At 39.9% G+C, this 20956-nt stretch overlaps 2 protein-coding genes across 5 annotated transcripts in view; both read left to right on the plus strand.

Moving 5' to 3' along the window:
* Nucleotides 1-13463, plus strand: part of ccdc93 (CCC complex scaffolding subunit CCDC93) — a 16330-nt gene extending 2867 nt beyond the window's left edge. The window contains exons 5-25 of one of the 4 annotated variants that reach the window (XM_032529744.1): nucleotides 1316-1414; nucleotides 2545-2601; nucleotides 2683-2783; nucleotides 3354-3371; nucleotides 3687-3723; nucleotides 4974-5072; nucleotides 5989-6039; nucleotides 6397-6483; nucleotides 7276-7392; nucleotides 8255-8317; nucleotides 8591-8664; nucleotides 9322-9403; nucleotides 9730-9804; nucleotides 9983-10054; nucleotides 10624-10732; nucleotides 10838-10920; nucleotides 11099-11136; nucleotides 11277-11361; nucleotides 11628-11741; nucleotides 12581-12654; nucleotides 12770-13463. In XM_032529744.1, the coding sequence (XP_032385635.1) occupies nucleotides 1316-1414; nucleotides 2545-2601; nucleotides 2683-2783; nucleotides 3354-3371; nucleotides 3687-3723; nucleotides 4974-5072; nucleotides 5989-6039; nucleotides 6397-6483; nucleotides 7276-7392; nucleotides 8255-8317; nucleotides 8591-8664; nucleotides 9322-9403; nucleotides 9730-9804; nucleotides 9983-10054; nucleotides 10624-10732; nucleotides 10838-10920; nucleotides 11099-11136; nucleotides 11277-11361; nucleotides 11628-11741; nucleotides 12581-12637 (1518 nt within the window). In that variant the 3' untranslated portion in view covers nucleotides 12638-12654; nucleotides 12770-13463. Of the gene's footprint in view, nucleotides 1-1315; nucleotides 1415-2544; nucleotides 2602-2682; nucleotides 2784-3353; nucleotides 3372-3686; nucleotides 3724-4973; nucleotides 5073-5988; nucleotides 6040-6396; nucleotides 6484-7275; nucleotides 7393-8254; nucleotides 8318-8590; nucleotides 8665-9321; nucleotides 9404-9729; nucleotides 9805-9982; nucleotides 10055-10623; nucleotides 10733-10837; nucleotides 10921-11098; nucleotides 11137-11276; nucleotides 11362-11627; nucleotides 11742-12580 lie in introns of all 4 variants that reach the window. The other 3 variants (XM_032529745.1, XM_032529743.1, XM_032529746.1) reach the window with 3 other exon arrangements.
* Nucleotides 13464-17313: 3850 nt separating this feature from the next.
* On the plus strand, nucleotides 17314-20532 carry fgf9 (fibroblast growth factor 9). The gene is made up of 4 exons (XM_032529913.1): nucleotides 17314-17485; nucleotides 19201-19329; nucleotides 19549-19652; nucleotides 19822-20532. The coding sequence occupies exons 1-4, from the start codon at nucleotides 17314-17316 to the stop codon at nucleotides 20002-20004; spliced, it is 588 nt and encodes a 195-aa protein (XP_032385804.1). The 3' UTR covers nucleotides 20005-20532.
* Nucleotides 20533-20956: the final 424 nt, after the last annotated feature.

Raw genomic sequence — 20956 nt, forward strand, 5'->3', positions numbered from 1 at the left:
TTATTGATTTTGCTGAGTGTGGATTTAGAGCCTATGAGGAGGAATTTTGTTTTTATCGCTGTTGAGTTTGAGGAAGTTGTGTTTCATCCATGTTTTTATTGCTGACAGACAGGAATGGTTGTGGGAGAGGGGAGGATTGTGGGGGGATTTGGTGCTGAGGAAGATCTGGGTGTTGTCAGGTGGTGAAATGTTTGACTGAGAGGGAGTATGTAGATGATGGAGGAGGGGGCTGAGTATGTAGCCTTGGGGAACACCTTGAGTGACTGTGGCTGTGGCTGAGGTGTGGTTATGGAGAGAGGTTAAGTGGAATAGGACGGGGAGGCAGGACTTCAGGAGTGGAGTAGGAAGGGGTTCAAGGGAACAGGTAGTGGGTTTGGAAGAGATGAGTTTAGAGAATTTCAGGAGGGGTGACCAAGTCAAACTGGGAAAGGAGGTAGTGGAGGGTTTGGGAGGTCAGGAGGGAGGGGGAGAAGGGGGGCCGTGGTAGGTGTTGGAGTAGATAGTGATACAGGGGATTAAGATTGGTAAATCATGTTGATTTTGTCAGCGAAAAAGTGGAGGAATAAGTTGCAGAGATCCAGAGTAGAGGAAGGGAGGGTGTTGATCTGAGGCTCGATGAGGTGTGGTTCTGGGGTTTTGGCAGCGAGGTGGAGTTCATAGGCTTCATGGTGGACTGTAAGAGCTTCTTTTTATTTTGTCAGAAGTTCAAGTTAGCGTCAAGTTTGTTTCCTTTTCCGGAGTGCAGGTGTGTACCAGGGTGAAGAGGTGTTAAAAGTGACTGTTTTTGTTTTGAAGGGGGCCAGAGTGTTGAGGGAGGTAGACAAGGTGGACTTCAGGTGGTTAGTGAGATCATAAGGTGAGGTGAGGGTTGAGTCCCGGTGGAGAGATGGGCCACGGAGGTGGATGAATGATGTGAGTGCAAAAATTATCCACGGCATGACAGGAGGAGATGAAAGTCCAGTCTCGATCACGGCTCGCATCTGCAGGAGGTTGACCGTGAGAAGGAGGTAGGCAATCGGGATAGCCGCTGTAGCAACAGCTAGGATTAGCCGCCACGCGTATAGCTAGCAACTAAACGACAAGGCTACAGTCCGGTTGAGGAGCCCAAGCAGCTCTGTGAACCAGCTGAGAGGCTGTCCAGAGGTAGGGGTACAGCAAACAAACAAAAAGGAACACAGGAGGCAGTAGCAGACGGCGAACCGGCAAATAAACAGCGCCAGCGTCCCCACGCCGTGCTGAGAGAATCTGTAACTGTACAGGTTACCTTCTGGTTTATTCCCTTATCTGATTAGCTGTGTGTTGTGTCTCCTGCCAGTGGCTAGTGAAGCGAGCCATAGAGACCAGGGAAGAGATGGGTGACTATGTGAGAGCCTACTCCATTTCTCAGTTCCAGAAGACCCACAGCCTTCCAGAGGTAACTATACAGTAACAATCAGTCACATATCCAGAAATTGGTTGTAGTGGTTGGTGGAATGACATCCAGATTATGGATAACTTAGGCCTCGTTCAGACTGCCAGCCTAAATACATTTTTTGGCATATCAAGATATGCCTTTTACTCTGGTAAAAAAAGGAGTACTGATTTATCTTCTTTACTCAAGTAAAAGTAACAAAGTAAAGGCTTGGAATTTTACTTGTAGTATAAAAGTAGCCTTGCAAATGAGAACCATTTTTTGTGCAAAGCTACTTGGACCACACATGCGTTACTAGAGTGCACGCTGAGATATGGACATGGAAAAAACATGGACATGGATAAAAGGCTCTTTTTATGCCATTGGCTACATTTTAAATGGTTGTGAAGAAGTTCCCCATACATTTAGAGTTACATTGGCCATTCTTGATGCCTGCTATCTCAAATATCTCTCAGATAAGGCCAAGGATGATTGGGAATATCTTGCTACGTGTCTGCCGAATCTCTGGGATCTCCGTTTTCTTCATTTTCAATCATTTTCAATCATGTTCAACTATGTGCTAGCTTTACCGCCATCAAGCCGCAATGATTTGATGATCTGCTACTAGCAGAGCACTTAGGAAGACAATATGAAGGAGAACAACAGTCTGTTCTGCACCGTAACGTGATAGTGTAGTGCGAGGGCAAAATGATGGACCTTTATTTCTCAAGGTTGCTTGTTGAAAAGTCGCATCACCAGTGTAGCTACGCTGATATCTAAGTTGTTATCACAGAAACCCATGCACATAGGTTGGTAATGTCTGGACAAACAAAATCCTCAAAAAGATTTTTCAGATACCCTTATCCACGGGTAGAACCATACCCAACCATGTTTTTCCATAATTTCGATATGTACCTTTTCATTAAATGGATGGTCGTAACAAAAATATTTTATTCAGCAAAAAGGGCTGTAATTGATCAAGACATTGATTCACTCCATAGGCCAAAATGTGCAGAATGTAATTTCATGTCATTTTTCAAGTGACAGGTGGAAAAAAGTGAATTTGTTACCATGATTGTTAGGCTGTATACATACATTAAATTGTCTTAAATAAGATCTGGTGTTGACATGTGCTGTAAAACCCTGTGGTCTAGGATGAAGAGTTCCACCAGAGGAAAGACAAAGCTGTGAGAGCAGTTCTGGATGTATTGGTGAGTTGCTAAACCATCAGACCATCAACCATCTGAGTATTAATTCCTATTCCTCCAAATGAACACTGCGGCATTTTACAGGAAGTGTACAAACCCCAGAGGAAGTACAGGAGGCAGAGGGATGCAGGGGAGCTTCTGGATGAGGAGTCAAGGGTTCACTCCACTCTCCTGGAATATGGCAGGTAAGATTTCACACCTGGTGTGTGTGTGTGTATGTGTGTGTGTGTGTGTGTGTGTGTGTGTGTGTGTGTGTGTGTGTGTGTGCGTGTGCGTGTGTGTGTGTTTCTCTGTAGTCTCGCATTGCACCTATCTCCACAGCACTGTCTCAGTGCTAGAGTACAGTCTGGCTACATCATGTATCTGTTCTGGTATAGGGGGGGAAAAAACACTCTGAGTTATTTGTATTATTTTTTTTTTTTTAAACCAGTCTCATCCTGGGTGGCGCTAAGTTGTCCATGTGGCTTTAAGTCACTTTTTCTGTCATTATTTCTGAATGTTATACAGCTCATGGTTTTTGAGAAAGATAAATCCAGTATAATTAAAATTTGAGCATTAAGTTCTCGTGAAAATCCAGTTGTAAAACATATAACATGTTCCTTTTCTTTCTCACAAGAATACGTTTTCTCTGTCTCTGTCTTCTTGCTTACCTGAACCCCTGTGTTGTTGTAGTCTTTAACCCACACATGTTAAGTTTTTTTAATCTGTCTGACATATTGTTTTTATCCATCCATTCATTCCCACTTCTGTACTAGAATGTCCCATTTCCTCATGTAAGTACTGTATTAACGTAAGGCGCTTACTTTTTCTGCAAGCTACTCACAACACTGTGTTTTGAGTTTGAGAATGTTCTCACATACTATATTTTAGGCATGATGGATGCAAATTGTGGTGCTTCTTTGATCTACTTTGGTATTTATTAAATCAGACAGCCCTGTCCGGAGCAGGCTAATATTCCTCATGCTGGATTACTGCCATTTGATGTGTTGATGTTGTAATGTGGCATGGTGTATTTGAAAAATCTTGGAGGGGGGATGCTTTCTTTATTTTCACACCTTAGTTATGTGTGGCTTCTTTTCTCTCTTTAGACGTTATGGATTCAGCAAACAGTCCAAACAAGACAAGGTAGGTGGTGCAATGATTTGTCTTTTACAAAGTACCAGTTGCATTTCACTCGGGGAGTTTTGAAGAGAGCATTTAATTGCCTCCAACTATATAGAGCGAGATATATGTCCTCCATAGATGACAGAGAAGAGACTACAGGTTTGATGTCAAAGATCTGGAGGTGTGGAGACAAAGTGATGTGAGCTTACCAAACTTCTGTAGCCCACTCCTCATCTCTGTTTGCACCTAGAGGCTCCAGAACTGACATGATCATCTTTTAAAAGGGGTCCCTTAACCTTTCACCTCTCAAGATATCTGTAAGTGGGTTCTATGGGTACCCATGTTGCAGAAATGCCCACTTCATGCTTCATGCAGTTTGGGACAAGAAATATGCATCTTTTTGCATGCAATAGAACTCTATTTTCACTCATTCTCAAAATGGTGTATTTTAGTATTTCTGCATGCTAGGTCTTGGTGTTGCATGAACATGACTGGAAAGCTGAGACTGTTGTGGGTTCAATGAGGCCAATTGTATTCATGTGTGATGATGTTAGTCCCCATAGTAACCATTTCCTTGTAGTGAGACCTTACTGTATGAAATGAGCTATTGTAACTTTAGGATAATCACTGCCTCATGAAACATTACAACCACAAACCATTTTTTAATCATTTCTGTCAATTCTCAAGTGGTATCAAATGGTATCGACTGTTTAGGATATATAACTGAGCATGAGTATGGTCATCATATTTTTTCAGCATAATGTTCTAAGCCCTCATACACACTGAATGTTCAAAATTTGAATAGGCGCCTAACCAAAACACAATGTTTTTACAGATTTATGACTAGAAAAACCTGCGCGGAGCTGCATTTAAAATTAATCTTCCGGTTCCCAGCTTTCAGATGATGTATACCACTTCTATGTGACATCTACTGTTGACCTGCTGTCTCCCCCTGAAGATCCCCTTCCCCCCTAAAAAGACAAAAATAGGTCTCTAAGGGATAAAGTAGATATGAGAGTTGAGGTGACAGAAGTTTGTTACTGGTCAGTGGTTATGTTATGAGTAATATTGGTGCATTTTTTGACACTTTTTTTTTTTTAGTGTTCACTGTGAGTCCAACAGTGTTAAAGAAGTGCAATGCTAAATCAGTGGAGTACTCTTTTAACAGTAATGACGAGAGTAGACGTTTGAAGATTGAAGTGTGGCTTTCTGCTTTGTGGTCCTTTACTGCTTCTCTTCTTCAGCTTCTGAATCCTGTCTCCCTCCTCTAGGTGGACGAGAGGAAGGCTTCGCTGGCCAGTGGCTCTCAGGCAGCACCCCCTGGAATGGCAGAAGTTTCCGAGGAAGAGGACCTGCAGGCAGCGGAGGAGGTGAGCACTTTAAACAGTGAGTGCAATAAACATGGAAGGCAAAAATTACAAAAACAGAAAGTAGCAGCAAAAAGCATAGGGTGGGATGAGACAGACACCTACAAGCAGTGAAATTACAAATTTAATATATTATGAATTGAAAATATTTTTTGTAGTTACAAGTGTCTTCTTGACATGAACTACTACAACTACCATTTGTAGTTCCATTATCTTTATTGTGACTGTTATTGCCACTATTCATCACACCCCCAACTACCCCCCAGACACCACCTACCAAGAGCCTGGGTCTGTCCCAGGTTTCTTCCTAAAAGGGAGTTTTTCCTCACCACTGTCGCACTAGTTGCTTGCTCTGGTGGGAATTACTAGAACTGTTGGGTCCTTGTAAATTATAAAGTGTGGTCTAGACCTACTCTATCTGTAAAGTATCTCGAGATAACTTTTATGATTAAATACTATAAATAAAATTGAACTGGCATGCAAAACATGAACGTTGGGCGTGTGTGGCCATATTTGAGTAATAAGAATTCATAAAGTAACTAAAGAGTTAATAATCATAAGAAGGAGTAGTTACTTATCATAATAATAATAATCACATACCATGGTTTATAACTCAGTATATACAGTATGTGTAACTCCACAAATGACTAATTTGATTTATTACAAGTCTGTGAAAAAAACAGTTTATAGAAACTGTCCTGAAGGAAGGGAGAAAGGAAGGAGGGAGTAAAGTGAAAGAATGAAGAAAGGGAAAGAAGGAAGGAAGGAAGGACTAAAAAGTTGCATCCTTTGCTTCTTTTTAAAAATATCAACAGCTCCTCAAATCATGAGGCAAAGCACTCCACAGTCTAGGTGCCAGTAGACTCTGAACTCCTCGCCTTAATATTTGGTGGAATTGTGGTTGTTTTTTTCTATTTAGATGCGAATCAAAACCCTGATGACCAGCATGGCTGCCATGGCAAATGAAGAGGTGGGCAAAGCCTGTTTTCTGTCTCGTTTTCTTTCTTTTTATCTGTGAAAGTTTAGAAATTAATCACCACTTTACACCTCTCCTTATCTGGCCTCAAACCTCATGAAGCTCTTTCTCCCTACAACAATATGAATAACCGTTAGTTCCTTTTTCATGGCTTAATTTCGTACCATTGCTCTGTCTACAATATTGTTATTTGGTTCCATAAGCTGTCAAGGCTCTGTTCTTTTAACTTAATTTGTATGGTCTGGTAAGTGAATCTTTTTGTACCAACGCATTTACTCTTAACAAAACAACTAAATGGCTAAACCATATGTGAATTGTGCAATTATTTTTTTCTCTATTTTCCATGTGTAGGGGAAGCTAACCGCGAGTGCAGTGGGTCAGATAGTGGGACTGCAGTCTGAGGAGATCAAACAGATTGCATCTGAGTATGCTGAGAAGGTGAGCAACAATCAGTGATGATGATGATGATGTACCAGTTAGCTTGGTAAGATGAACATTATTATAAGCTTTTACAACACCTGTTTCTTTTAAAAAAAATAGTTTGAAGACACTGCTTTTGTCTCCTGTTGTGAAATTAAGATAATAATAATAAAGGAGAAGAGAGTCCTTATCCGAAAAGCCTTTTCTCTCATAAAGATGAAACACAAAACAATATAAAGCATAACATAAATCCCACACTTGTGTTGCGTATCTATCAGTCACTTATTCACATACCTTTTCCTCTTTTTTTTTAGCTCCAAATCTGTGACAATGGTAATTCTTGACAGCTTGACCAATGATTCAGTTCTGTCTCTTTCCATTTAAAAAGAATATCTGATCTCCTAAACACATCATTTACTAGCCCTCAAATAAAAGACAATCCCCAATTTCTGTGCTTTTTAAGACCCAAACCATAAAAATGGTAATAGTTTTGGCACCTTAAATCTGAATTATAATAATTGTAGTGTAAGGAAGAATTGAGACTGATCTCAACGAAACTAAGCACTTCGGGGAAAAAAACAAAAAACATTTTAAGAGCTTATTTTTTCTTAATTTTAAGTGTTTTTTGTTGCAACAGGTGAAGTGACAAATAACATAGAGAGGTATAAATCCAATATGTGTAGGTTGCTGCTTCAGACTTTTCAGACCGCTCACCTATTCAAGCAGCCTGTGATGGCCCAGCACTTGAAAACCTTCATGCTTTAGCATGCTCTTGTTCTAATAAAATGTATCTCCCGTATGTCCCTGCAGCAGTCGGAGCTCTCGTCAGAGGAGCGTTTGGAGCGCTACGGCCCACTGCAGAAACACCGCAGGGCGGTGGCCTCACTCACCAAACTGATCCAGCAGAAGACTAAACAACTAGAAGAGGTCAGCTGTTCACTGCAGTCCACTGTCCACTCCATTCACACCCAGGGTTTTTCCTGCATATTGGAATTTTTGAGGTTTCAGTCAGCCCTGAAGGACAACCAGTGCTAAAATGATAGGAATTGAGAAAAAATAGCAATCCAAATCTTTAAGTGTGTTTATCAGCAGTTTACTCTACAAAAAGCAGAACATAAATTCTCAGTGATTTTACCGGTAGTATTAATATTGTTTTTTAAGCAGTTTTCTTAATTGGGGCTTCATTTACTTAGGCATAATAGGCATTTTTGTTTATCAAATTGTCAGAAAAACAGATTTCTGTCAAATAAGGTAACACAGACTCATTGCCTTTACCATACCGAACATGCTTGCTGTTGTGTGTTGCTCCGAATTTTGTTGTACGCGGTATCAAACACTTAGTCCAACCAGAGCCACTGTGATCCTTAAGTGTAAAACCTATGCAGTAATCTTGCTGTGTGTGTGTGTGTGTGTGGTGTGTGTGTGTGTGTGTGGGTGTGTGTGTGGGTGTGTGTGTGTGTGTGTGTGTGTGTGTGTGTGTGTGTGTGTGTGTGTGTGTGTGTGTGTGTGTGTGTGTGTGTGTGTGGTGTGTGTGTGTGTGTGTGTGTGTGTACACCACACACATTGCTTAGCTTGTGTCGGTACTCCTGCCTGCTTCTCCATATTGGGGGCGTGTTGACTGGCAATTACTGTACATGTAGCTAATACACTGACTATGGAGAAGTATCTCATACAGCCCCACTTCAAAAAGCCAAACTATCTTTAGTGCTGAAACCGTTAAATGACTATAAAGCAGTGACCCAGGAAGGTGTCAAAACTATTGGTAACAAGAATTTATTTTGTCTGACAGCTACAAGCCAAGCATGCAGAGATGAAAACCGGCTGTGACGATGCCAAAAGAAATCTGATTGAGGTAAATCGAGGCTAGCCAACTGAGAGATTTGCCTATTTGTAAGCATCTGTTTGCTAGTATGATATTGGCAGACACATGGAACAATTGATACTACTTATTGTTAGTTGCTTTTGAAGCACTAAATGTCTCTGAATTATTTGTTGGACATTTAGGTACCTGCGTTTATTATGGATCTTGATTTTGTATTTTGAGATACACCTGGTAGCACATACCATCAGAGGTCACATCCCCTCTGCTGTTATAAAAAAAACAGGCCTTTGTCTATTTTCCCAGGCTACTGAGCATTCTGAGAAGCTGTTGAAAGAGCTGAAGTCTTTAGGCGAGATAGAGGAGCAGGCTGACAGCAGGTAAGTGGTGGAGAGTAATTTGACTTCTTTTTGTGATTTAATCTTCATGACACAATGAACCTCCCCCAGTGATTTGTGTCAGTCCTCAGTGAATAGTTCCTCCTTTAACCCCAAAAGCGGCCTGCTTGTTTTTTCATTACTTTAAGAACCTGGAACATCAGGAATTAAGTAATTATAAATACTTATATATTATTGAGTGTTGTTAAAAGGAAAGGTAATGTAACACAGTGGTAAACATGGCCCCTGTCCCAGCTTTTTTGGAAAGTGTTACCGGCATCAAATTCAAGATGACTGCATATTTGCAAAAAGACAACGTTTATCAGTTGGAACATTAAATATCTTGTCTTTGTAGTGTATTCCGTTAAATATATGATGGATGAAAAGAATTAGCAGCATTGTATTCTGTTTTTATTTACATTTTACACAACAACTTCATTGGAATTGGGGTTTGGAAGTGCCTTCTAATACAACAGTCTGATATAGGTCAGATGGTCCTTACACAAACCAGTGATTGACAGTAATTGTGCTTTAGCAGAACCCAGGAATGTGTTGCAAAAAAGCCAAAAATGTGTAATGCAAAACAAATCAATATGGAAACTTGAAACCAGCATGAAACCTATGATCTTTTGAGTAATAAAGTTTTGTTGTGTTGAACAGCTTGCTTGAGAAGCTGAGGGCTCTGGTGACAATGAACGAGAGCTTGAAGCAGCAGGAGCAGGAGTTCCGCACACACTGCAGAGTGAGTACCTAAACACATAAATGTGCTGTATTTATATAGCGCTTTTCTAGTCTTAACGACTACTCAAAGCGCTTTTACATAGTACAGGGAACATTCACCATTCACACTCATTCATACACTGTGGCCGAGGCTGCCGTACAAGGTGCCACCTGCTCAAATCAGATAAACATGTGTGACGCACACACACACACACACACACACAGAGACACACAGACACACAGACATAGGGATTCAACATTCAGTTGATGCTGCTGGCTGTTTTATACAGAACATACATCCTGCCCAACAGTAAATTAGTACTAATTTTCTCTTTAATGTGTGTCCAGGAGGAGATGGCCCGTCTGCAGCAGAACATCGAGGAGTTGAAGGCAGCATCAGGACAGGATACAGAGGAGGAGAAGGTACATATGTAGTTAGAATTATATTCTATATTGCCTATCCAATACATGTCTTATTTTAGCGTTGTCTTAGACACTATAAAACCCAACAGTAAAAACATTCATAAAGACTTCCTTCCCTAATAAACCTGTCTTCCTCACAGTTTGCTTAAAATGCACTTTTCTCCTCTTCTTTTCTTAGGAGAGGAACCAGCTGATAAACAAACAGTACACCTCCGACAGAGAGAAACTACAGAAGATTCGTTTGCTTATGGTGACTACTTCACATACTGTAACATAACCAAGATTAGATGTAAATGGAGTGATCTGTCTGGACTGAGGTCACAGCAGCAGATACAGATAACAATGAGACAAATTGAGAGTACTGAAAATAATCCAACAAATACACCGCCCATTCACGGTGTCTTTTACTGGTTTGTTTGTAGATTCGCAGATTAGGCTTGCTGGTTTTTATTAGTGCTTTAGTGCGTGTGTGTGCGTGTGTGTGTGTGTGTGTGTGCGCGCGCGCGCCAGTCACACGGAGATAATTTCTTGCAATTATTATGCAAAAGGTTTCTGTTTACAACAGTACATAATGCTTCTGCCCCGCTACATTTCAGAGGGAAGTATGGTATTTTTCTTTCGTTCCATGAACATCAGTTACTTATTGTACCTGCAGATTGAAATTCTATAAAAAAAAAAAACATATGACCACTTTAATCCACATTTATTGAATTGAAGGCTCTCCGGATTATTACAGTACCTTGATCAATGTTATACATGTGTGGCACATAAAATAAGCATTGGAATTTAAAACCCTCTCCCTTCTTTCTCTCTTTTCAGGCTCGGAAGAACCGTGAGATTGCCATCCTTCAAAGGAAGATCGATGAGGTGCCGAGCCGGGCTGAACTGACCCAGTACCAAAAGAGATTCATCGAACTCTACAGCCAAGGTGGGTTCCTCCACAAAATCTGGTCCAACCAGGGTTTGTGCTAAATGTTTCAAAAAAACAGAAACAAAGTGATTAAATCTTTGCTAATTATTCTGTGCCTTTCAGTTTCTGCAACACATAAAGAGACCAAGCAGTTCTTCACACTGTATAACACGTTAGATGACAAGAAGGTTTATCTGGAGAAAGAGGTAAGGAACCCCAGCGGCCAGTTCTTTGCATCACAGAAAATAGTTACCAATATTTTACCAAGTTCTTTTTGAATTTAGATTTGCCTGTAATTTTAGCACATCTGTCCAGTTATGATCCGACAAATACTGTATGTGTTCTTAATGTTAATAACAACAAAATGTGCTTTAATTTCTGTAGGTGAATCTGCTGAATTCCATTCACGACAACTTCCAACAGTAAGTATAACTACACGCGTGTGTTGTTTGTGTTTGATGTGATGGTATCAGGTGACTTTTGATGTTAGAGAGTGTCACTGTGCTCTTCTTCTTAGCTTTGTGTTGTTGAATACGATCTAAGCTGCTGTACTGTTGTCCAGGGCCATGTCGTCTTCAGCAACCAAGGAGCAGTTCCTCAGACAGATGGAGCAAATAGTGGAGGGAATCAAACAGAGTCGCATCAAGGTAGACCTCCGCTTGGTTCAACTTGGGATTTATTTAATTTATAAACTGGCTATTATTTCTCTGGTTATGATAACACTGTACTTACCAAGTTAAATGCTGAGATGTAGGAACATGATGACATTGCTGAACAGAACAGAGCGAGAAAACGAGCAGTCACACAATGCGACAGCTGTCGCAGCATAATAAAGCAAAATTATTCAGGCCAAGTTGTAACAGGCAACACAAGCTGCCGTTGCATTTATGTTCCTGCTCTTCTGCTTTTCCAGATGGAGAAGAAGAAGCAGGAAAACAAAATGAGGAGGGACCAGCTGAACGATGAGTACCTGGAGCTGCTTGACAAGCAGAGGCTTTACTTCAAAACTGTCAAGGACTTTAAAGAGGTGAGAAAAATTCAATTTTATTGTTAGTGTCAAATTATAACATATAAGTTACCAGAGAGAGAGAAATACATATAAATGACTCATAATAATTATAGCAGTGGATATAATGGATTGTCATGATGAACAGTGGCATTTTTAGTAACAACAAGGATATTAGAACATGACTAATAATAGCAGCAGTGCAGGGCGTAGCAAGGCGTTGAGCAAGACCACGGCAGCAGCTGCAAACACAATCCAGGTGCCATTGCAATCCGAGGAAATCTGTGAAGCGAGAAAGCACAACGACTCCAGGGAAGAAGCAAAGTTAGTAACATGGGACATGAATGCACACAGAAAAACAACGTATCAGCTTATCAGCTTGTGCTTCATTAGTTATAGATGAAAGACATGAGAGGTGTTGTTGTTTACAGGGAGGGACTGTTGGCAAGAATGTTTATAATGAAAGAAGAATGCAACCAATCAGTCAACATAGCTTATTGGTACCCTCATTGAAATAAATGGGGTCAACTTAATATGAAAACATCTCATTATAGCACAAACTGCTGCCTCCAAAATGATCATAAAGTTAGTATAACACCTGTCTAACATTACATGGTAGCAGGTAGTCTGTTGCAGACACTTGGAAACAGGAGTGTTTTATTAGTACATCAAAAAAATAGATAAATGTCTATAAATTATATAAATATGTGTATTGGCCAAGTGACCATAGAATTCATTAGTGGGCTAATATTACATTATTTTAAAAGCATCCCTAATTTGTTAACCTGAGATAAAGCCCCATACATGCCAGATGATGTTGATGTACAGTAATGATGAATTTATTTTTGTTTTGTCACTAGGAGTGTCGGAAGAACGAGATGCTGCTGTCCAAACTGAGAGCAAAAGGAGCCTCTTAGTCCTGGCATTACTCTTGGTTAGCAGTCTTTTTTTATTTAAATGAAATATATGATTATTATTACAGATTATGATTGGAGTATGATTTACCATTCCACATCATTTCTCTATGGGGCTACTACGGTTGTAAACCAACACTTGGGACTTGCATCTTAAACCCTGTGAGAGGAGTACTGGACATTACATTCCCACTGTGCTCTTTGTATGTGCCAAATCCAGCTGACTGAAAAACAGAATTGCCTTTAATTGGTCAATTCAAAAGAGGCTCTTAGGTTCTTTGCACATTTTTTGGCATAACCTTCGCCACAATGTTCACAAATGTTAACTGCCACTTTCTTAGAATCTAGTCAGCCCATTTCTTAAAAAGTGTGTATTTCTAAATGAACAATATGACAATGTGTTAATAATAATAATAATATATAATATCTGATAGGTTAAATCTAATCATAACTCGACTAACATTTATCTTTTTATAGCTGTATTAGGCAGATGCACTAGCCTTAAACGATCCATCCATGTCTCCATGTTGATCATAAAGTGGGGCTGCAACAGACGAGATACCCACTGTGTTTTTGCTGATCTTACGTTACAGGATTTTAAGGAACTTAAGTCCTTAATTTCATTATGACAAGTTATGTGTGAAGATTTCCAGTGCTGCTGTGCACATAACTCTTGTTATGTTCTTGTTAAGATCTTTGCCAATGATGTGGTTCTTATGTGCCTCTGAAATTTAAATTCACCTCATGTCTTAGATTTGCCTTTTGTCATCATCCAATGACTATGTACAACCATTATTTAATAAATAACAGGATTTAAATGCCTTTGGTGTTACTCACTGGAGATAGGTTGTTTTGTCAGACACTGTGTGCTGATTAAAAACGGCGTACTATCAGAAGTCACCAGGCTTTTGTCCGAAGTCACAAGATGAATCTGTGGAGGAAACATCCTGTGTATCACAAAGCATTTCAAATCTCTGTTGCAAATGTACAAGGCGGCCAAATAGACCACTGTTCCAACACATTGACCAGGATTACCAATCAACGACTCTCTAGTACAGACCTGGGCATCTTACGGCCCGCGGGCCACATCCGGCCCTTTGTGTGTCCCTGTCCAGTCCGCGTGTTGCCAATCATAAATTACAAAATAAATTTAAAATATATCTATGTCAAGTGTGCAATACAACGGTGCTGCTTTTGTTTTGAAAAGGGTTATTTGTGTTACTTCCATGTGGACGTATGCACGTTCGTGATTGTGAGTGAAGGTGAACAGCGACGAGTGATGCCCGGTTCCCCCCGAGATGTCCGCTCACGCTAAAAAAAGAAAAGTTGATGGTTGATGGTAAAACTGCACACCCAACTAGGACTTTTTACCAAACTTCACACCCCCAGAGATGCAGTTTCAATCTGCAATTCAATGAATGTTTTTTTTCTTATTTTAATTTCATTTTAATTTCACATAGCCTAATAAATATTTAAGGATTAAGAGTTTAAATAAAACCATCAAAAGCAATCTGCTTTTGTAAAAAGTTAAGTTAGGTTAAATGAAATTATTACCATTTATCTTACGGTATATCAAAATAATACTGAGCAAAATTTAATTGAAATATTGTCAATGTGGCCCTCCAGCAGTGCTCGGGTTGCTCATGCGGCCCTCGGCAAAAATTAATTGCCCACCCCTTCTCTAGTAGCTGCTTTGGAGCTTTCAGTTGTATCATATAATCCTTAAACGCCAAAAGAATAATCCTCAGATTTAGCATTGTACTGTACTCCGATAACAGCGTCAGACTCGAGATGGGCAGTTTAAAAAAACAGATCAAAATCGATGTAGACTAAGAGATATTGCCTTTTTTTTAATTTATTAAATGCATTATTCTTCCTTGTCAAAAGTGCCCAAATTGCCACCTCTGTTGGAGATTTGTGGGTGTTATGCTAATAGTGGCTAATGTAGCCTGGAACCTCTAGCCTGCAGCAGAGGAGGAACGGGGAGCTCTCTCTCCTCAGCCCCGACTGACTCAACCGACTTCACTTTTAATCAGACTTTACAAAGCTCCCTCTGGAGACACAAAATGCTTTATACAACTGATTTTACACATGCAAGAGTGCTCCCCAACACCTGGAAACACGTTTGATCAATGCATTTGTCACATTACATTATACAACCCATATGTCAGTTCCTTCAAACAGTGTAATAATAAATATAAAGTCTTTTAGTCATTTAGGATCCTAGTGAGCTGAGGGAAGAAGCTCCTACTAAACCTCTTGGCGCTGGCCTGGTACCAGGAAGAAAATGCTGTTGAATCTTTATTCTTGTAGTGCCTGGTATAAATATCCTTTGGGCAGGGTAGAGCACTGCTTATTTTGTCTTTAGACAAACAAACCATTCTCTGCAGGGCCTTGTGGGCCTGTTCGGTGCTGTTTCCACACCAGGCAGGTAGGCGGTGATGTTACCCATCAGGACGCTCTGAATGGTGCAGGAGTAGAAATCCCTCAGTGTTTAAGGGGAAGCTGTCCACCCTCTCCACACAGGACCCGTTGATATTAAGGGGGGCATAGTCCCTTCTCCACTATTAACTAAATCCCAAATCGCCCTGCTGGTCTTGGTTGCCTTCCAGTTTAGAGCCTGTAGAAGGTCTCCAGCACACTAAGTGAGGAATAAAACGTCCATGTAGTAATACACATGAATAAATGTATAAATAAAGTGTTAATTACTTATGTACAGGATCTCACAGCCAGTTAAAAAGTAATTAGTTACAGTTACTAGTTACGTCTTCCAAAAAGTAACTAAATTAGATACTCTGTTACAAATTATAAAAGTTACTTCAGAAAGTTACTGATGCGTTACTTTCAAGTAAATTTTCAAGTAGATGTGACCGGGGGGGTCACATCTTTTAAAGGAACTTAAAATACATGTGCAGTTTCAATTATTTATGATAAATCTGAATATTGTATATACTGAATATATACATTATTAACAGAAACAATGTACACACATCTAAACATCTTAAAGTGAGACTAGCCTCCAAACAGAGGCCATGCATGTAGATATTATGTCTAGTGGATCGATACAAATAACAACATAGAGGTTTTGGAACTTTTGATATTTATTGCCCCTCAACAGGCCACAACTGGGCAAAATAAAATAATGCTTGTTAAGCACTATAGCAAAAATAAATAACAAATATATACACTGTTTGTAGTGCAAGTAGCGTAAGTGGCCTGATGTTGATAGTGTGTGTGGGTGGGTGATAGAGTGATGACAATTAGCTTATGACTCTAGAGTCATAGTGAAAGAAACAAAGTGCCCCCAGCCCCCTACTCTAAAAATACACAAACATTATACATGTAAAGAGAATAAATAGTAAAATGTATTTACAGTATTGCAGTCACATTATTATTGCATGGTTTATCAGTCCTGGTGTGTGTTTGTGTATATGTGTGTTCTGTTCACACCATATTCGTAACTCAGATAGATAGAGATATGGTTGAAAATTGCCAAATTGTCCCTTTAAACTTAGCTTCTATGATGTGTTTTTTTAACACTTTAAAACTATGTTAACGTCAAATTAAGAAATACAACATTTCCTGTGGCCACTGTTTAGCAAAAGTTACAAAATCTTGCTTTAAGGACTTCTCGTAGTCTGGCTCGAGAGCTCCGCATTGCTGCCCACAGATCCCATTTGTTTACAAGTTTAAATCGAGTTGAATGATGTGAAACAAAATACCAATTCAGTGTATTTATTAGGTTAGAATTCTTGTTGTCTGCCCGTGTTGGCTTAGAAGTTGAGAATTATCAATCAAAAGCTGCAGAACAGATACTAAACAGACCTTTGCTTGTAATCTACATCAGGTTTACGAATGCATACTACAAATTAACACCATACACACATTATATAGACGCATGTGGCCCTCTCCTCTTTCAACATGACAATGCTCCTGTGCACAAAGCCAGCTCTATATATGATGTTCCCAGTTTGGTGTGGAAGACACAGAGTCCTGACCCCATCCAATAACTTTAAGATGAACTGGAAGATCTCTGAACTTGTAATTGTTTGTGTATCATGAGTGTGTTCTCCTGCTCCCACTATCAGCTCAGCTCACTCTCCAATCAGAGCGATTGTGATACTGAACAGACAGTTTGCATGTCTCTCAGCCGTCAGAGGCCTGATTGGGCGACATGAAAACATATTGATGTACAGTATATGCAGGCTACGACCAAACAATAACGTGCCAAAGTTTACATCACTGTACTTCACCCCTTCTTTAAGTGGTTAAAGTACTATTCTGTGAACTGGAACAGTTAACACTTAAGAAGTTTTGGTTGTCAGAATACAACAAGCTGCTTTCTGTAGCAGCTTCAAAGAACATCACGTTCAGGCTGTTGTTGGTAGGATTACTCATATGTCACTGATAATGATGTTGTACAGTTGAGTATGTCATGGTGTCACTGTCAGTCAGGGCTTCAGTGTAGAAAGAGGCGTTGAAGAGATAAAAGCAGAAAGTATGTGTAGAGGGGATGAGCAGAGAAGGCAGTGGAGCTCAAGTGTTTTCAGAGTTCAACAGAAGAAGAGCAAGAGGAGGCCTAACCTGGGCCTGCTGGACAGACAAATTCACTGGACCCAGGACTGTGGCCCTTTGTTATTGGACATGACACCATCGCTTAATCCGCTGGCAGGTGTTTGATGTGTTCCACTATGAATGTTTCCTTGCTGCTGCTGCCTGGCTTCCAGTTGCTCCTGATGTTCAGTGTGGGAGCAAAGAAACAAGAACCAGTGCTTTCCCGTGAGGACCAGGGCACTCGCCTCCGAGACCTCTGGAAGCTGCACATGAGGGACACCCTGCTGAAAGGAAAAGGTAAGCAAACATCTGGGAAACACTTTTACTTTACTTTTACTTTGCTTTCAGAATGGAAACCATCATGTAACAGAAGTTGTCTTGATTTAGGCATTTACCCCAGATGTTTCTTGTCTTTGAATAACCTAAAATGTCCTATCAGGAAAATCCCAGGTTTGAATAATAACATTGATTGTGGCTGCATTCCATTTAGGTATGTGAGCTCCAGCTCTGCTATTGGCCTTTTCACATTAAGCGTTTTCTCATGGCCTTTTTGCTTTCCCGGCTAATGCAAGTCAAAGTTTCTGCTTTAAAAAAATGGCCGGTTGTGTACCAAAGCACAAGGATACTGTGGAAATGAAGCATGCACATGCTTACTGGGATGCAAAGCATCAGTATTACCGTGTTGGACAACGTTGTTGACTGAGAGTACTCAAAGCACGGTTGCTGCCCTCAGGGGTCAAGACAATACATGAGATGTGGTCACATCTCAAACTGTTCTGAACCATTCATACATTTAGCTATGACACGAAAAGCACTGTAATTTGTATGTGTTCCACATTTATTTCTGTATCTGTCGTTGTCCTTTTGTCGGCTAAATTTCACTGCACAACCTCACCTTTTCTTGGGCAAAATCTTACTGAAAAGGCAGCTAAACTTAACTTCATGTGACTGGCTGGAAGTCGTTATCATTTCATAGGGTATATCGTAGAGTATTTGTGTCTTGGTGTATTTCTGGTGTTATCTACATGTGACTACCAGGGAATATTCCTCTGTCACCACAGGCGTGTCCAGGGAGTGGCCTGGGTTGGCACGGGCCCCTGAGATCTGATCCTAAACTATGATTGGCTATCTGCCCAGTCAGAGGCAGGACCGTAGGCTTATTTATTTTAATGTTGTAATTAAGGACCTAAAGAATAAAGAATGGAAGCTTTATATTACATTTGCATGGTGCCACTGTTGTTACGTTTGGTAGGTCTGTTTTATTTTAAAATACAAATTCAATCACTGAAATAAAAGAAACTGTAGAATACTGTAATGTTAACATTAAGAGATCTGCGGAACCACCATCATCCATCAATATCTAGAAACTAGACGATCTAAGGAATCCAGTGGCACCAACCAGGACATCTAGCAAATTCTTTAGGCAAATTTGCAGAGGGAAGAACTAGCAGGGCCGTTTTAATGGTTAAATTATGCACCAAGTCTCTGTAACAAATTGTTAGACGTTATGAGACATAATATGGCCATCATAAACTTCCATCATAATGTTCTAAGGCCCTCCTACACACCATTTGAACAAGCACCTAACAATACACAATGTTAACAACAGATTTATGACTAGAAAAACCCATGCTGAGCTGCATCTCAAATCAATCTTCAGATTCCCAGTTTTTAGATGATGAATGTATATATAAAAGTTTTTATGTAACATCTTCTGTTGACCTGCTATCACAGGAGGAGTGATTATAATAATATGACATCTGTGTGTTGTACATAGATGGATTTCAAGCTGCACTTTTGCACAGTTGATGGGAATTCCCTCAGAATAAGTTTGTGCACACACTGAAAGATTCTTCCCACATATTTTCTGTATTTATTACATAACAAATACAGACTCTTTGTTAAAAGAGAATCAACCTTTTTTTGTTTTTTTGTCTGGATGAAATTCCTACAATCCAGTAAGATAATAGTGTCATCTTTTCCAAAACAACTATTGTCTCTTTCTTATGCAGGTTCATGTCCTCCTCCAATCAGAGAAGGGGCCAAACAGCTGTTGCTCTACTGCCGAGTTGGGATTGGCTACCATCTCCAGATTCTACCCAGTGGCTCTATAGGAGGCGTCCACAAACCCACTGAGCATTGTGAGTTCAGTACGCCAAGACCACTTTTTAATGCTTTTTAAACCTGAATTGTTTTCATTCTGTATATTTATTGGTTTGCAATCTTTTTTACTTGAGATACGGACATTATTTTAGACCCAGTTTTAATGTAAAAACTCTTGGGTGCATTCTTGGGGCGTATCACAGATATCTCCAAGTCTTTAAGCATTGCTTTATCCTGCATTTCTCCATCTCCTTGAGGTTGGCTGAAGGTGTTTGCTATGAAACAAGGAGTGGTGGGAATCAGAGGAGTCAAGAGTGGCTTGTACCTCTGTATGAGTGGAGAAGGACTAGCATATGGAACGGTATGTAGCGCACTACACAGCTCACATGGGTAATACATTCAGATTGGGGTCAAGCAGTGTTAAATAAGAATGCTTTTGTGATAGATTTTCCTTACTATGTTCAGGGCTGCATTCTGGAACCGAAACACAGTCATATAATAGGAAATGTCTGCTTGACTGTCTTTTCCAGGAGTATTTTTCTGACGATTGCCTGTTAAAGGAGAACCTGGAAGAGAATCACTACACAACCTATTCCTCTCTGTCTCACCCAGGCATCTATCTGGCTCTTTCCCACAAGGGAGAGCTCAGAAAGGGCAACACTGTGGGCCGCCACCAGTCCTACACCCACTTTCTACCTCGGAGGACACCATGAACAGGGTCCACTATCAACCAACTACTTCAGAATTGGGGCCAAATTAGGAATATTTGGTGGCTTGCATTACATCTCCAGCTTGTGAGAAAAGCAACAGACCATAAATTGGCCCCAAACTGCAACTGGGCCTAAGAATGCAAAATGAAAAAAACTACAACCAGAACCACTTCCAAGAGACACAATTGGTAGGATTCTTTGGAGCGTAACCAACTGTAAGTAAGGACAGTGAACTATAAGCTGAAATGCTTCGTCCCACTCAGCCACTCCACCTGCAACTACTTATCCTGCTCAAAAGACCTGACTGAGTCTGAGGATCAATCAACAAACAATGGCTGCTTGTGGTGTTAATGGTGTTGGCATCAACTACTATTAAACACTTGAAATGATACAATAATAATGCATATGCGGTTACCACTGAGCATGAGCTGGCTAACATGCAGGATTATTCTTCTGATATTTTCAAAATTGCACATGCATGGTTAATAACTGAATGCATTCAGACTAGCTGATTGTTTCAGTCCTTTAAGCTGCACTCAATTTATGTATTTATTTATGTTTCAAAGGGAAAATGCATAAACAGTTTGTTTTATTATTGTTATTCATGAATTACTTCCACATTGGAAGCAGATAAGTGCGACGAGCATAGGGAACCAGCCAAAAGAGAGTGGATGTAGTGACAATTAGAATTGAAAGTATTTTAGAAGTATTGGTGGATGACCAGATGGAATAGACTTCATCTTTATGTTTTAACCATATTAAAAAAAAGAAAAAAAAATCCCTTTAAAAATGTAAATATTATGTAAAGACATTTTTATTTTGTACCTTTTTGATGTTTTGTCAGGTAGCTTTATTTATTGCTGTTCAGAAAAAATCCATTGATAATTAAAATACATATATTTTATAATCATATTCTGTTGAAGTAGTTTGTTGGATTGGCTTTTTAGATATACAA

The sequence above is a fragment of the Etheostoma spectabile genome, chromosome 11 (genome assembly GCF_008692095.1).
Source record: "Etheostoma spectabile isolate EspeVRDwgs_2016 chromosome 11, UIUC_Espe_1.0, whole genome shotgun sequence".
NCBI lineage: Eukaryota > Metazoa > Chordata > Actinopteri > Perciformes > Percidae > Etheostoma > Etheostoma spectabile.

Coding starts and splice junctions, on each gene's coding strand:
- fgf9 (XM_032529913.1), top strand. CDS start 17,314: ATGTGTTCCACTATGAATGTTTCCTTGCTGCTGCTGCCTGGCTTCCAG. Junction 19,330..19,548: donor CCACAAACCCACTGAGCATT/GTGAGTTCAGTA, acceptor CATCTCCTTGAG/GTTGGCTGAAGGTGTTTGCT. Junction 19,653..19,821: donor AAGGACTAGCATATGGAACG/GTATGTAGCGCA, acceptor TGTCTTTTCCAG/GAGTATTTTTCTGACGATTG.